The sequence below is a fragment of the Paramacrobiotus metropolitanus genome, unplaced genomic scaffold, assembly GCF_019649055.1.
Source record: "Paramacrobiotus metropolitanus isolate TYO unplaced genomic scaffold, Prichtersi_v1.0 Parri_scaffold0000065, whole genome shotgun sequence".
NCBI classification, from domain to species: domain Eukaryota; kingdom Metazoa; phylum Tardigrada; class Eutardigrada; order Parachela; family Macrobiotidae; genus Paramacrobiotus; species Paramacrobiotus metropolitanus.
In genome coordinates this window covers 265,716-282,074 of record NW_026570285.1, presented here as the reverse complement: position 1 = coordinate 282,074, position 16,359 = coordinate 265,716, and the positions used below count along the sequence as shown (strand labels likewise).

General features: G+C 43.8%; 1 protein-coding gene across 1 annotated transcript; it reads left to right on the top strand.

Annotated features, from left to right (window-relative positions):
- Positions 1–10,359: 10,359 nt before the first annotated feature.
- LOC129593980 (uncharacterized) lies at positions 10,360–16,050 on the top strand. Its single transcript, XM_055490519.1, has 5 exons — positions 10,360–10,483; positions 10,542–10,704; positions 10,921–11,097; positions 13,711–13,883; positions 14,900–16,050. The coding sequence occupies exons 3-5, from the start codon at positions 10,950–10,952 to the stop codon at positions 15,551–15,553; spliced, it is 975 nt and encodes a 324-aa protein (XP_055346494.1). The 5' UTR covers positions 10,360–10,483; positions 10,542–10,704; positions 10,921–10,949; the 3' UTR covers positions 15,554–16,050.
- The last annotated feature ends 309 nt before the right edge of the window (positions 16,051–16,359 follow it).

Genomic DNA, 16,359 nt, shown 5'->3' with positions numbered 1-16,359 from the left:
GGTGGCGCACACAATAGAAAAGGTCACTAATAGCCGGCGCATGCGCTGCACGGCCTCCTAAGCGGGATTAGCGGGGTGTCAAGTGAGCCGCGGCGGGGGATGCGCTGATTATCCATAATATTCCCGGTGTAAAGATAAAAGACATCATCCCACGATCAAGGGTCATACGGTTAGCAAGAGCGGATAACAATTCAGGAAGGTGTCAAGTGCGGCAGTGTGTATATATGCGCAACACGCGGGATAAATGTTGAAGCTGTGTGGGAGATATGTTTTCAGTCGCTTTCGCGATCAATTCCCCGGTGTGAACGCGGGTATTGTACGCCGGTGTGTATGTACATAGACCGCTTAAATGTTATGGATACACAGTATGGATGAAAAGGAATACAGTCGCGGTGCACAGTACACAACTGATCGCAATGAAAGCGTCTGGGCTGTGTGTTGTAATACGGATGTTTGACTCAATATAGAAGAATAAACCGGGTAAATAGCGCCGCAGCGTACAATGCGGTAATGTCAGAACCCGGGTATGATTTATAGGAAATTAGTTATGTCCACCGATGCTCATTAAAAGTCTCCCTATGACAGTCAAGCTGGCATTTTTATGCGCCAGCACGTTTTGTGGTACTTTTGGCCGGTGTGCCAGTGTAGAAACGGTTTGTACGTACAGCGAAATGTACATGTGCCGGGTCGTAATTATGACGATAAATCAGCACACCTGCCTAGGCCGCTAACGACCGTAAGCCACGAATCTTTCCAGCACCGGTCTGCGGTGGTGTGGGTATTATGCAGTCACAACAGGGACCGGGCCGTCGTAAACAGCGCCGTTTTACGGTGTTGGCGCGCGCGCCTAATTATGAGTGCGCGGCTGCGGACTGCGGAAAATGGACACGTGTGGTGCGCTGTGTGATCGGCGGATGTCGGCGGGCGGTCGTGTACGCACGCTGTATACGCCAGCTGACAATTAGGCGCGATGCAATTAAGATTTATGTTTTACTTTGTGTGCTCCAGTGTACTGGATCGGTTCTTTAATCGAACCACAGAACAAAATTAACTTATGGCACTAAGGGTACTCAAACATCCTGTATGAACGGCTCTATAAGTTATAGATGCGATTTCTCTTTAACTCTCACTAGCCAATCATACTTCTCTAAATCGGTTAATGATAAATTAGGTTTGAATGGGTGTTTACGCATCCCACGTCACAAGAGGACAGAAAGTTTAAAACCATTGGAAACAAATTTCAGTAGTCTGCAAAAGATATCTGCACATTAGATGCAAGATCCGTTTCAGTTTGCACCAGCGATTTCTAACTCAGCGGGCTCTATACCGAAAAGTAACGATTTTGGTACTTTAAGTTAAAGGACTTTAAGTTAAAGAGAGGAAAATTATAGAGCCTTCCGTCCAATGGTCGTGCAGAGGCGGAGCCAAAAGTTAAAGGATCTGGCCCCTTTAAGTTATAGAGCCATTCTAAAAGGATGTTTGAGTACCCTTACTGAATGATAAAGAAACTGGCACTTAAAGGAAAAAAGATGCTTTCTTGTAGCAGCGAAAGTTGATTCACGCCGTAATTACTGATCGCATGTTATCCATATCATTCGCTAACTTTATAATTTTCTGCTTTACTTTTTTTATTTATGGAGTGTAATTTACGTTTTTGTGTTTTGTAGTACAATTTAATTTTGATATTAATTAGTAGATACAAGTCAACAGATGCAATTGTTTCTTTTGCGCTTCGGTGGACAGTTGATGCTTCGTTACGCTTTTTAGTACCGCAGTTGTGTTTGGTACCTAAGTATAAGAACTGCCGACGCTGCAAAAGGACGGCATAAACTGTAGGAACAGAGCCAGTTTTGCATGGGCTTATAATTTGCACCAACTAGAAAGGCAAGCTTAGTCTGTTACTAGCTTTACGAATAAAAAACGTTTCCTTTAAAAAAAAATAACCAATCATTACATACTGTTATCAACGGAAAAAGTTGATCATGACAGGTGCTAAATGCATGAATGGAAATAAGTCACTATATTAGCGATGCCGGGATGCCAAAAATAAAATGCCGCGTTTTCAAACCGGTTTTCGGACAAACTGTTCGTTACAAGCAGTTACCTTCTGGCTCCATAAGGCGCAATGCTTGGGAACTTCTTGATACTCATTCTGTACTCCAAATTCGCCCTATTTTCATTGTAACCGGGTGTTTGTGACTGTTATTATCATTACCGTAATACTGGTATTGCTCTAGTTCCGGCCAAACTGACACTGGCAACCAAAGCACGGGCAACTGATATGGTAACAAAGTTACTGGGCGTTACATAGTATTATTCAATTGCACTTCACAGTATCTTAAGTAAATTATTTCTTTTCTTTCATAATTGCAAGTGAATTCTTTCGTCGGCAGAAATCATCCACGAATGTACCGAAAAAATAACGGTCGTTTGATACAAAATTCAGAACCCAACACCATGAGATTCTAACGAAAATACAGTCAGTACGAGTACCTTACCAGCCTTTAGAAAGTTGTTTTGATATACGTTAAAAATCTAATACATTTTGTGGTTAAATTTTGAGGACTAAGTCCTCTATAGTGCCCATCCAGGGAACTGATCCCACAACATACGATTTAAAGTCGCAGATACTTAAGTATTTTAATTACTACTTTGAACATGGAATAAGAATATTGACCGGCAATATTAATAATTTGAAAGGAATACGAGCTGTTTAACTGCTGGGTGAAAAGTAGTACCTACGACGGACTCCTATGCATACTACGTATATCACGCTTATTTGAACTCTTTAACCTTTCAGTTCGACTCTTTAACCTTTCAGTCATAAAAATATTATGACCGCAAATTTATAAAATATCATATGTGCAAATCATAGGTATTTAAAAGTTGTGGTATGCGTAGGCAGAAGGTGGTTTTGCACAGGTATTACGGGTCACGCGTGGTAAACAGTTACATAATTATAGGTGGTAAACGGGACCCGAAGGTGATAAAAAGTACATTGTAGGCGGAGATAACTTCTACAAAACATTTATGGCATTTTCTGCAGATAAATCGAATTATGATATACGAGGCGCTTATCGTTTTCATGCCCGTTCCTCCACGTACGCACAAAGAAGTGCTACGATGAGTAAGATCTACAAACACGTTTTCAAAGGTATCTGTTAATTACCAAACATGCAGAAGTACTAACATTAGCGGTGATATATAAATATACGTAATGGCATCGCTGTCGTTACCTTGAACATCGTTTTTGATTGGTTTTCTCAGTTACTGGTCAACTTTTTTTGAACACTGATTTACCGGCCACCTTCGCCCATCCTCTCCCTAATGGCGTGTTTTACGTGGAACTCCCGAACGCGTTTCTATGATTGTGAATGATCAGTTTCTCAAGCTTTGGTAAAACATTATTAGCTTACTGCGCTTCTTCTTATGACAAAAAAGCGAATAACCTTTTTCTGCGAAGCGAAGATTTGAGTATCCACAATAATCGATCGCAGTACAGTACTATGAATAGCTATTAGCTGAGCACGAACGAGAGTTCTGACTGAAAATTTCGGACTCTGGTAATACTTTATACTTTATAGATACAAGAGCGGCATAAATTTAATCGAAATCCGGAAAAATTTTGGACCATTCGATACCGAATAAACAGTAACAGAAACAATGAAAGAGTCACCCGAACAGAAGTGGCTCAATCTGTACCAAACTTGGCGTCTGTTGTCACTGTCTCGTTGCGGACCAAACTTCGCGACTGCTAAAAAAGAAGTTGCGAAGTGGCCGACAAATAGTACGATGCGACGACAGCGACAGGGTATATAGGCACGACAGTGCCGCTACAGCCGCGACCGTGCTTGTGCTATGCCCCAACATAATCAGAAACACGGCGCGACGACAGCGACACGGCATATTAGCGCGACAGTGCCGCTACAACCGCGACCGTGTTGTTGCTGTGCTTATCCGCACACAGAAATACGCCGCGAGGAAAGCGACACCGCTCTCTTGGCCACGTGACCAAACGAAATTTCTTTGGGAATTTGTCCTCGATTAGAGTGATAATTACGCTACCGCAGCGGCGGGTGGCGGTGTTGATTTAAAACTCGACAACCGAGTTCACATTTTTAAGTGTGTGAGGTATTAGTATTTAGAATAGTATTCTAGTGGCTGTACCTAATTCAGAAATGTTTTATCAGCATTTGATATTGCGACGAGTGTTGCCGTTGTAATATGTCAAGTCTGAGTTTTCGCTGTGCGTTTTTTTAGTCTCGACTGAATGCAACTTTCGGTTTCCTTGTGCGTCATTGTGCTTTACGAAATAGCTTATCAAAAAGTACTACTAATAAATTTACTGTTGCTCTTAGTGGTACTGGTGGTGGCACTTGATAATGGAACTGGTGCTGTTAGTGGGAGCAAGAATTAGTGTTGGATGGTCCGGACTAGCCCGGACCGGGAGAGAGGGCGGAGCCGTCCCTCATTACGGCCCGGCTCGCGGCACGGCCGGCTACACAGAGCATGTCAAACAGGAATTTGGCGGATGTTCGACTAGGAAAGTTTAATGCTGTGAAAATCAAGAAAAGCTCGTCGAAAAATACTAAATTTCAGTAAATCCAAATGAAAATTTTCGTTTTTGTACGTCTTTTCCATAGTTAATCCAGCGAATGCGCAAAGTTCAAACGCGGACTTACTTACAACGTTTTTTGCCCGTGACATACAGACATCAAACGCAAAACTGCGCCCGTTTACACGTCTTGCATGTATGTATGTAAGGGCTAAACTCGACCGCATGTGCACAAATGTCATGACATACAGACTGACATTATGCGTGCAGACAGTATGCTTCTAAATTGTATCACCACATTTGAATTTCTAAAAATATAACCTGTTGAAAAGTATCAAAACAATCAAAACAATATTATTGAAAAGTATCAAGTATCAAAACAATATGCGCTTGAGTATCGCTGCGCAATATTCTTTTCAGTTAAAAACGAATAAAAAGACTGGTTTTCTTAGGTTTTTAGGTTTTTAGGTTTCCTAAGTTTTTTAGGTTCCTAGATTTCTTAGGTTTTTTAGGTTTCTTGGGTCTCTTATGTTGTTTGCTTGGTTTTGTTTCTTATTTTTCCCTGTACTGACTCTTGGAGTTAGCTTAGTAAATTATTTATCGGATAGTCGAAATGTCGCTTCGTCGAGATATCCTTGCGGCGAAAAGTCTCGCGGCGTAAAGTCCTATGGACAAAATGTCCTGCGACGAAACGTCGCGAGGCGAAATGGCCTTGCGGCGAAATGTCTGCGACCGAAAGTCCTGCGACTAGTTGTCCGCGGCGAAATGTCGCGGTGCCTTGCAGCCTACACTGCACGTAATTGTCAGTTGCCACCTACCGTAAGAAACGCACCCGGGCATTTGGGAGTGCGACATTTCGCCGCAATTAAATTCGACGCACGACTTTTCGCCGCGAAGATATTTCGCCGCGGGACATTCTGACGCTGGGACACTTCGGCTAGGGACAATTAGCATTGAGACATTTTGACTTTGCGATATTTTGACGCAAGACGTCTGGTCGCGGACACTTCGCCGCAGAAGCATTCCTCACGCTTAATTTTCGCAGGTTTTCCGGGTTTCTTAGGAGGTTTTCTTAAGCCTTTTGGGCTTTTTAAGCTGTTCTAAGGCTGTTCTTAGGTTAGCCTTAGGTTATTCTTAGGTTTCTTAGGTCATTCTTAGGTTATTTTCAGGTTTCTTAGGTTATTCTTAAGTTTGTAAGGGTTTTCCTATGGTTCTTAGCCTTCGTATTTTAAATGTTTTCCTGCTAAAATGGACTTTTCGTCAAAACAGCTCTGCGGCGGAATGGCTCGGCGTCAAAACGGCCGAACGGTAAAATGTCTCGCGGCGTAATGTCCTGCCGGTTAAATGGCCGGCGACGAAGCGTCGCAAGGCGAGATGACCTTGCGACGAAATGTCTGCGAACAAAAGTCCTGCGACGAGTTGTCGGCGGCGAAATGTCGCGGTGCCCGTAAGAAAACCCATGGCGAGCTACGTCTCAGTCGTGCGATGGCTAGACGGTATGCCAAAGAAAACGTACGTTTGTTTTCTTGGTATTAAAAAATAATTGCACCAACCATATTCTTCCCAGCTATCTCGCGCCATCATTTTTTCTTTTTCACTTACCCTACCTACTGATAGCTTCCCCAAGTAGACTGTCGTAGCTTGAAAACTGTTATTTCCACTTTGACAATGTGGTGTTCATGGCTGGGTGGGTCGAAGCGGCGGAGGAGTCCCATACGATCACTGCCACGCAAGCAGATACTTGGCCAGGCGGCTCCTGCGCCATGTTGTGTTCTGCGACGCGGTGGCAGCAGCGTTACGACGGTCGATGTTATGACCGATGGCGAACTGTTAAGTGGAACAGTTTGTTTTAGTCCTAATTCGGCATTCAAAAATGGGCTTCGCATTGATTTTGGTCGTTGTCAAGTTCGGTCCCGACGCGAGATCCCGTTCGGCAGCATCTATTTACGGCAGGATTGGAACTTTTTGTGCGCGGAAGGCAAAACCAATCATCTATATGCGCATTCAATGGGTAACTGCAGTGATTCAAGGCTAGATAAAGCTAGTAAACATGCCTTTTTGTGATCTGCTTTGTTCGGGTGTTCTGCGCTTTTTGAATCAGCTCATTGTATCAATAAAAAGTGCAGTGTGTAGTACTGTGTATACTGTGTAGTAGCAAGAGCGATTACCCAGACGGAATCACCACTTTCCCCTGGACGAGAGGGCTGTGTTTGGCCTGGGATGTAACCTGTGTGGACACCGTCGCGCGCTCTTATCTGGATCACACCAGCTTAAGGGCCGGAGCGGCAGCCGACCAGGCAGAAGCTGAAAAAGTGCAAAAATACAGCTTCCTGTCAGGACGATATGAGTTCGCTGCTGTTGGATTCGAAACTTTTGGTAGTTTTGGTTCATCAGCCAAGAAACTGGTTAAAGAAGTCGGAAAGAGGGTTGAATTACAAACAGGCGAGATTCGCAGCCATGAGTTTTTAAAGCAGAACATTTCTTTAGCTATTCAAAGAGGAAATGCCGCTTCTGTTATTGGTACCGTGGAAAATGTTGTTTTGTTTAAGTGTAACTGAATCTTGATATTGTTATCGCTCTATTGGAAATTAAAAATTTATTAACTTTTGAATCACTTTATTCCCTATGCAGACCACAATGAACAGTTCGCGGTGGAAGCGGAAATGAGCTTAGGGAGAGAAGTGACGCTCAAACGATATCCTGCGACTTTGCTGATGGGCGATTTTGCGATGTGCTCTTTCGGACTGGTGCGAGTGGCACTTCCAGATGGGATCATCATCACCATTGTTCGTGGGAAGCACATTCATGCACCTTTTGATCGAAACTTGGCTGTACTGGCTACGGAAGGCGATTTCCACATGACAACGGTACTGTATTGTCTGTAACTCGCTGGATGTTTCTTAGGGTTGTTTGTAAAATCTCGTTTATTATCGTAGCAAAACAAAAACCAGAACAGTTGTTCAGCAAGATGCCGAAAACGGAAGCTGAGACAAAAAATAATTGATGAGCATATCGGCGCTAGCAAACGCCGCAAATCGGATGATGTGGAACCGTTGGAGAGCGGTTTGGGTTCGCTGACCATATCAGTTTTGACGGAGATGTTCGAATATCTGAATACTGCGCAGCAGTGCCGAATCCGCAATGTTTGCAACAAGTGGAATGATATCCTGGCGTTACCTATCTTAAGCAATCGAACCAGTCTGGAGTATGGATATCTGTCAGCAGAGGAAGCAGCCGAAGAGGAGTACCTGAACGCCGCTAGCATCTGCCACCGCTGGAGTAAATTGATCACCATCACGAACTCTCCGCATGTGGTGCATTTCAAACACAAACAACCAACCGTCAATGCCATTGTTTTTCAGCGCATTTTACAAGAGAAAGGTTATCAGCCTGCTCGAATGGTCATTCTCCATAATCAGCAATGGAATGTCTTCAGTGGAAAATTTAAGGAAAGCCCAATCTCGGAATTTATTTTTGGCGTGCATGCGGAATTAACTGCTTTTGCATCCATTTGTGAAGTCCTGGTAATTCGCAACTTAACTATTAATTTGGTAAGCTTGAATAAGAGCCAGCAGTCTCAAGTGGTGATCGCCCAAGGGTTCGTCGGAAGGGATCGGTCTTTGTCGTTGAATGATTTTTGGGGGCTGATTGATGACAGTTTTCCGGCCCCAACGGACGACGATCTTGAGACTGTCGCGACTTGGATACAGGGGACGATTCAACGCGAAGACTACTCGCGGTACAAGCGCATAATACAGGTCAGTTATTTTTTTTAGCTATTATTAAAGTAAGGTATACACCTTTAAAGTAAAGTTAAGTATATATTAAAGTAAAGTATACATCTTTGAGAGAATACGCATTTGGTCCCAACGACTGCGTTGCAAAACCTGAAGTAAAACCAATTACTTATCAAGACAACAGGAAAATGAGTTGCCGATTCCAATAGCTGTGTTTCGTATCATTTCAGTCGAATGCACACCGATAAAGTTACTCGTACATCTAAAAATTCCGCCATTCGTAAACCGATGAAATGTACTCACAGTATAATTGTCTCTGAAAGCGTCATAATATTAAATATAACAAGACATTGTTTCAGGTTTTGATGAAGATACAGATGCCGGATCCGCGTGATAACAACCATTACAATCACGTTTTGTTTCCGGCGCTGGCCGAGACGCACTTCGACTTCCTCTCCCGCCTGGATGTGAAGAAACTGACGCGGTTCACTGTGTATGCTTTACTGAGTGAACTGCGTTTTCGACGGTTTACGCTGATGAGCGAGCTGTCCTGGTAAAGGCGTGCGTCGAGCTGTGGCAAAGAGGAACAGAAAGAAGGAAACAAAGAAGCAAAGGGGGCTGCTGCAACGAGTCACCTAAGAACGGTTTTTTGATTTTGTAGTTTCTTGAGCGTACAGTGAGTTTATATGGGGTTACCGTTTTGATGGATTTCCTAATTGAGTTGAGTGATGAGTTGACGGTGTTAGGTCAAAACAGTATGCATTTACTCTGAATTTCAGATTTATTGTATGCGGATATAGGTTACTGATGGCGAATTTGTTCGACACCGCTCATGTTTACTTTCACTATTATGATCATGATTCTATGATTCCTATGGCAACACGGAAAATAAACAAAACAGAAGTGAAATTAGCAATTTAAATATGGTAAATGTATTCGTCAAAAACATTAAAATACGAGTAATATCTACACTGTTCCAATGGCAGAACATGCACACACATATTACGGCCCAGAAACGGAAGATTACACATGCCGAATGCCGATGGTTTCCGGGACCGGCATAAGGAAACAGTGGAGAACACGTGCGACCCTATCTACCGGAGCACGCTGTATCAGTGCCCCGGAACGTATTACTGCCGCTGCCCAGCGGGGCAGGTCATGATGCAGTTTGAGTGTGTACGCAAACTGAACTGTGCGGATAATCCGTGCCAGAATGGCGCCAGTTGTTTTAATGTGTCTGGAGAACATCGGAACTACCACTGCCAATGCAGTCTGGGTTTTCAAGAAAGAACCATTTAATTTATCGCGTCTCGATGTTAAAAAGACACTATCGTGTTCAGTATCAGCTTGACACATTTTATTGTGCAGCAAATTGAGCATTTCTGCTGTACGTTATTTAAGATTCCATCAGGCAGTAGATTGCGAAAAGGTAATCCTTGAATGTACGACAAACTTCTGCGGCTCCCATGGTCTATGTGTATTGTGTCGCCACTCAATCCGGCCCGAAATGCCAGTGCTTGTCGCCATACCATGGAGAGAAATGCGAGTACATATCCCGGCATCCAAATCTACTGACGTCAGCCAGCGCGCAAAATGATTCTCTGGACGACACCATTCACTCATATCAGTCATATGAAACCCTGGAGCTTATCTCTGTCTCCGCTGCGATTTTCTTGGGAATGCTTTTACATATGTGGATGTTGTATATTATGCGCCTATATTGCCGTGAGGCGCTACCAAATAAGACCAGCCAAAGCAACTCGTCAGCTTCGAGAAACAAATACTGTATCTCGGCTGTTATAATGCTGATTTACGTATCGAAAAGATGTGCTTAAAGAGAATGCTTTGTAGTTGTATGATCTCTAAGAAAGAGCCAATATGTAGAAGGTGGTCAAAGATACATGTTACTGTCAGTCCTTTGACGACACTCAGATAACTGTCTATAAAGAAATTCGACCTTCGTGGAAACTCAGGAAAGAGCACAAACTAAGCGAAAGGTTGCAACGCATGCAGTGGAAAATCGATAGATCGTTAGAGAACGAAGCCAAAGACCTCCGGGCGCTGAACGCTCACTGGACCGCTCCACAATTACGAAGGGGGACGCGGAACAGCTTGGAAGAAGTCAAGCAGCTGATCGCATCCGTGTAAACTTGGATGCCATCTGCGAAACTGTGCCGTTCCTGATTATGTCGTGTGATATGTTTAGTTTCTGTATTGGGAATCTATTAGGATGTATTTTACTTTTACAGCAGCAGGGCCCTCTTGCCTCTTGGTACCAGTTTTTCTTCTCACTCTGTTACCAGCATATGCCCGAATTATTTTATTGATTGTCTTGCAGCCGCGTAACGAGCGGTCGATGGTGGGACATCTGCGGAGCCTTTTGGAGTGGAGCGAGCGATGGGCGCCCAATTGGTAAGCTTACCACGCCACTGGTCCTTTCTTCGTTGTGCCTGCAAATGGCACAAGCTGCACGCGCGGTTGTTTACGTAACGCTTACAGCCTGCTATGTGCTGATGAATTAGTGAAAACAACTTGAATTTCTAGATTAAATGATTAATATATTATTTTATGCCTTTATTTCTGCAATCTGGTCTCTCTGCTGTAATCATTAAAATCATTATCATCCAGGTAGCGTTATTCTGCTGGCCGCCGCTAGGATGTCTGCGTGCGCAGGGAAAAGAGGCACTGGCAGCCTCTGGTTGTCACCAGCATGCAACTGCTGGTCGTTGCAAACGTTGCTGCTGCTTCTACTGCAGCTGCACTTTTCGGCCGGATGTCCCCATCGAAAGACATCGCCAATCAATCGTGAGTACAATGTAATTATGCACAAGAAAAATAGATTTTCTCCTTGAGTTCAGCGAGGCGTGGGATGATTATTCTGTTTCGGAGCACGTTTCCCTAAACAGGCACTCAGACTGGATTTGGTTAGGCTAAAATGCAGCTGTAAGCATTTTTGCAGTTGTCACTTGTCACCGCGCTGTGCGTCGTGTTAATTTACAGATACTTGTCCAATTCCGGTGTACTGTATTAGAAAAATTTCTAATTTTTAAAATTATGTCAAGGGCGGGGTGTGGAAAATAATAATGTTCGAAAAGTTTTATGATTAATTATTATTATTTCGAAAAGTTTTTCATGGAATTTCGGGTTTATTTCACAGGAAAACGTGCGTCGCTTGGCGTGACGAGGGAAGCGGAGCTCTTTCTCTCTAAATTCTGCACTCGGAAAAAAAGGACATTAATTTCCAGGAATTTAGATTTAGGAAAAGTCTTTCTTTACATGTCCCACTGGACGATTTGCCTTGATAGATTATTTTTTCAAAATATCTACGTTGGGTAACTTCTATCTAACAAAATCAAATTTTCAAAAAAATATAAATTCTTTTAAACTGCCCAAAAATTTTCCAGTTGCCTGATAATAATATGTCTCCATTAATAAAAAATCTGGCTACTGTAGTCATAATGATGATAATAATTATTATAATTAGTTATTCAAAATACGATTCGTGCGGTCGTATCCAGAAATTGTCTCAGCCAGACTCTGTGGACATCTGTTGTATCTGACTGATTTTCTGCTGTACCAACCTGCCGCAGAGTACAGACTGCATACATACTGATAAGGTTGAATACCTGAATTATTTGTTAAATTTTTAAAATTAAATTAAATTCGGAAATGAAGAAATTATTAAATTAAATTCGAAAAAATCGCCGTGAAATTGTTTGAAAATGCTCGTGACGTCGGTGCAGTTTTCGGAAAAAGGTTGCGTCGTGTTCCACCGGTGTATCTGTATAAAAAAAAGAGAATCCAGCGTACTGTCGGTAAAATTAGCGGTGCACCGGTGCCAAAACAAAAATGAATAGGAAATAATAATTCGCATGAAAGCGTATATTTCTTTAAAACATCTTCGTTTGTTCAGCTTTATTGTACTATTTTTTGTTGGAACGCGCATCAAGAGGGAAGAGGGAAGATACCATCGTCGGGATTAAAAATTATACTCGGTATAATGTTCATGCAAATCAGTTTCTTTTACGTACGTAGGGAAGAAGCTTTAGGCATTTGTATGTCGTATAGTGCAGTGACTGCCGTCAGTCGGTGCGCTGCGGTGACATGTTTTAATACGGTAACACCGCTCAAGTCGGAGCGATTTTACTGGACAAGTTTACCGCACCGCGCCATTGACCTTCGTCTGATTTTCACTGCCGAAAAAAACAGGTAGGACGCATCGCTCCAGACGCATCGCTTGTAACGCACACGGGTGATGATTTCGTTCAAGTTGGTCTGTGCTTTTGTGGAATTAATCCCATTCCTCTCTAAGGCAATTTTTTAAATCACTTAGGCTTGGAATTAAAATACAACACAGGAAAATTGTAGGAAATCAGCGACAGGAAATCAGCGACAGAATGGCAGCCACCCGGCGTGGCAGCGTAATGCGGTTTGTGTCGTGCAAACTTTTCTAAATTCCCTTTTATTCCTTTTCCATTTTCGTTGTAAAACGTAGACGTGGCTTTTTTGCAATTCTTCCGTTGAAAAAATGAAGAATAAAGCACAAGAAGCGGTTTAATGTTTCAAGAGCGCTGCTTGGCCTTGGCAGGAAACTCCATCCGCCCCAACGGCGCACTGAAATAGGAAATTAAATTAAACGGGACGCAGCAGTGGCAGCACACTGAGCGCAGGGCTTGTGTGGACAACTTTAGCTGGTTAACAAACAGCAGCCTCTCTGGCTGGCGGTTACATGCACAACAAACTGCTTTGTTTCCCGTTTTGCATAGCTTCGTACTCTTGGGACGCGGAAGTATAATATGGCCGCCGTGAGGACTTTGCCTGAAATTCCATCGGTTTGGTCGAGGCATTTTTGAAATGATGGAGTGAAACTGATTTGAAATGAAATTTGCAATCAGAGAAAAGAATTTGGAGTGAATGAATGTGTGGTGTATGAGTGCACGTACGTACACTCATCCACCACAGAATGGAAAAAAAGAAAGGTCATGTCAAAACACTCCCGCGCTATGAGTTTTGGTTACGCGCGAGAGTATCTCGCGCTTTGAGTATTGACTACGCGCGAGAGGTTTTTCCGGCACAATAATCAAGTTACGAACAAAAAGTTTAAGCGACAAAAAAACCGCGCGAGAATATCTTGCGCAATATTTTCGACGGCTTTACCCCCGTCGGTCAAAAATCGACAAGGAAGGGGCGACCGCCCCTGTAGCCAAAATACCTTAGCAACATTTTCAAAAATTATTTTCTAAAAATTTTAATAATCAATATTCTGCAGTTGTCCTCGGTTTGCTTCGAGTTTACTTGGTGTGTATTGCTGTACGTATGTGGAGTACGAACAAATGTCACTTCAGCCTCCAAACAGCAGAAAGGAACATGCAGCTGCCACTTGTTGCATTGATTCCGTAATTTTTCTGTCTACTGTAGTGAATAAGGTTTTGAACGAAGCCAAAGAAAGCAACGGCAGCGGCACCATGCATCTGCGCGGCTATGGATCTCCGAAATTTCTTGTAGCGGAATGGCCACCGCAGACGGAGATCATTCGAGTCCCCGAAGGCGGCAAACTCTTCATTCCTTGTAGCAACCCGAACAACTTGCAGGTACGGCATTAAGACTCCATTATCATCACTATATAATAATCGCGTAAGCCTTAACGAAATTCCCACTAAGTCGGGTACGTGGGTCGTACGTCAACCCGATCCACTGAATCAGATTTCCACGTCTACGTATCAATCGATAGCCCTTGGTGTGGAGCTTTGCCATCTCAAGTCAGTTTTTAAAGAAAAAGTTACGTCTGAAAGAAAACTCCAAAAAACCTTAGCACATAGTCTATGAAAAAAGGTAAGAACCCACCACTGCTGAACCGACCACCCCGCCACTGTCTCAACAGCAGACACGCGTTTTTCACAATTCCGCTGCAGCGGAATTGGAACGTTATATTCCATAACAGATAAAATTTGGTCGCCCAAAGTATGTCCATTTTGTGACGAAATTCAGTTTGGGAAGAGAAATGAAACTGGACAAAAATGGACGAGACGCTTCTAAATTTTTACTACTGTGGGACGGTATGAAAGTCTGTTTTCTAGGAGGTGCCCTCTGCAGTGGTTTATTTAGTTTGCCCGTAGTTATATTGTGGCGCGCGTTCCCGTGCGGGTGCGTTTACCTCTCTTCATGAACCGCCTGCGATTTGTGAAAGCCGATTTTTCGAAATTTTCGTTTGCAATAAAAATTGTTGTCCAAGAATGGCAGGTGGAGGAAATTGGCATTTTGAAGTTTGCTTCGAAAAACAGCATGCTGTTTGATCCGCGTGGTTTTTGAATTATTTTAAAATTTTTGATTAATGCAAGTCCACCAACAACCTACAAAATAATCATGTTGGGCTTTCTTAGGTTTATTAGGTTTCTTAGGTTTTACCTATCAAACGGCGGCAAAATAGCTGACAAGTTGAAAACCTGCGGTGAGGCAAAATAGCCAACAAACTAACTGGCCGAAGATACTGCGGCAAAATAGCAAAAGACTATTTTGCCGCAAAAGCTGCGGCAAAATGGTCAATTCGCAGTTGAATTCATCTTGTCCTTTTGAATCAATTTTGACTGAGTGTCGGCATTGCCCACAGGTGTCCCACATTGCGAATCCACCGGCATTCGCATACAACGGAGTGCAGTACACTATTAAAGGGGCCGCATTGACCTGGGAACCGCTTAATGAAACCTATCGTTGCTGCAACTGCACAAACAACGAAATTGTTAGGTCGCTGACGGTGTCCGGGTACCAGGTGGCAACGGGTGCGTTCACCATCGAGCTGGACCACTTCTCGTACGTCTACACCGGTCTGTACGACTGCCTGCACTCTAACGGAAGCCAGCTGGTGGTGACCAAGCGTTACTGGGTCAGCGCGACCCTCATCCGCCACAAAGTCTTCGATCCGCCCATGAAGAACGTCACCGTCCGCTATGGCGACCCGGCGGAGATGGTTTGCGCGGTCCGCTTCAGTTTTCTCCCCGGCTCCTTTGAGAACCGCTTTCTGTGGCGCAAAGGAGTCTATTTGCTTTGGGCCGGATCCATCGCAAAGGTAGCGGTCACCGCCAGGTCGCCCTATAGATTTAACGGCTATTTCACTTTTGGCGAAAATGGAAAGTGTCTATGCAACTCCACCCTGAAGCTTAACAGTGCCACATGGGAAGGCGCCGGTCTGTACGAATGCTGGTTCCGTATCAACGATCGGCTCGACGAGTGGGTCGTGCAAGAAGCCTACCTGCATGTCATTTAAATACAGAGCACTTCCGAATGGGTGGGAATTTTTTCGGATGATTTGATGGATGTACGTTGGTTAATCATTTTTCGCTACATTCCACTGACTTTTTCTTGTATGAGACTCCGTCGGTACGCAAACCGTTGGTCCGGCAAATACCCGGTGGTTCCAATTCCTTTTCAGTACTGGATGAAGAAAAGGCGCGTTTTAGAGCAAGTGTGTCTGGACTTCCGGTCCCGGCTTTTTGTAGCTCAGACCATGGTATTCTCGCGCATCGGTTCATTCACCACAAATGCAACGGTGAGGAATTGTGATCGGTACGCCGAGACGCAGGCCGGCAGAAATTCTGAGAGTAGTTTCTTTAAGGAAGTTCCCATGGGATGCTGCTGGAAGCGCTTCCAGCCATGTACCGTTGTTATTAGTGCTCACACATCGGAGACTGGCTTCACTTAAAATGTCAGACTGTCAAAAATTTTCTGATGATTCGAGTTTTCACAACTCTCAGCCGTTATGGCGTCAGAACTTAATGTGGAAAAAAGATATGAATCGTACGCGGAGGTTTTAAGAGCGGTGGAGCAATCGAGCCAGCGAACACATCAGGTCTTTACAAATTGCCGCCATAATTTGTGCAATGCCAAACGGTCAAAGACGCATCCGCTTCATGTTCCCCGGGAACGTGTCATGAAGCGGGCGTCTTTGACCGTTTGGCATTGCCGCCACGGCGGTTCCCCTACACTTACAGCTCAGTGCTCACTGAAGCGGGTCAACAAAAATGCTGGCGCTTACCGTCCACACCGGCGGAATTCGGTTCCCATAAAGAAAAA

Excerpts from the sequence above, each read along its gene's own strand:
- LOC129593980 (XM_055490519.1), top strand. The coding sequence starts at position 10,950 with ATGTCTGCGTGCGCAGGGAAAAGAGGCACTGGCAGCCTCTGGTTGTCA. Across the intron at positions 11,098-13,710 it reads AAAGACATCGCCAATCAATC|TGAATAAGGTTTTGAACGAA; the intron begins GTGAGTACAATG and ends TGTCTACTGTAG. Across the intron at positions 13,884-14,899 it reads GCAACCCGAACAACTTGCAG|GTGTCCCACATTGCGAATCC; the intron begins GTACGGCATTAA and ends CATTGCCCACAG.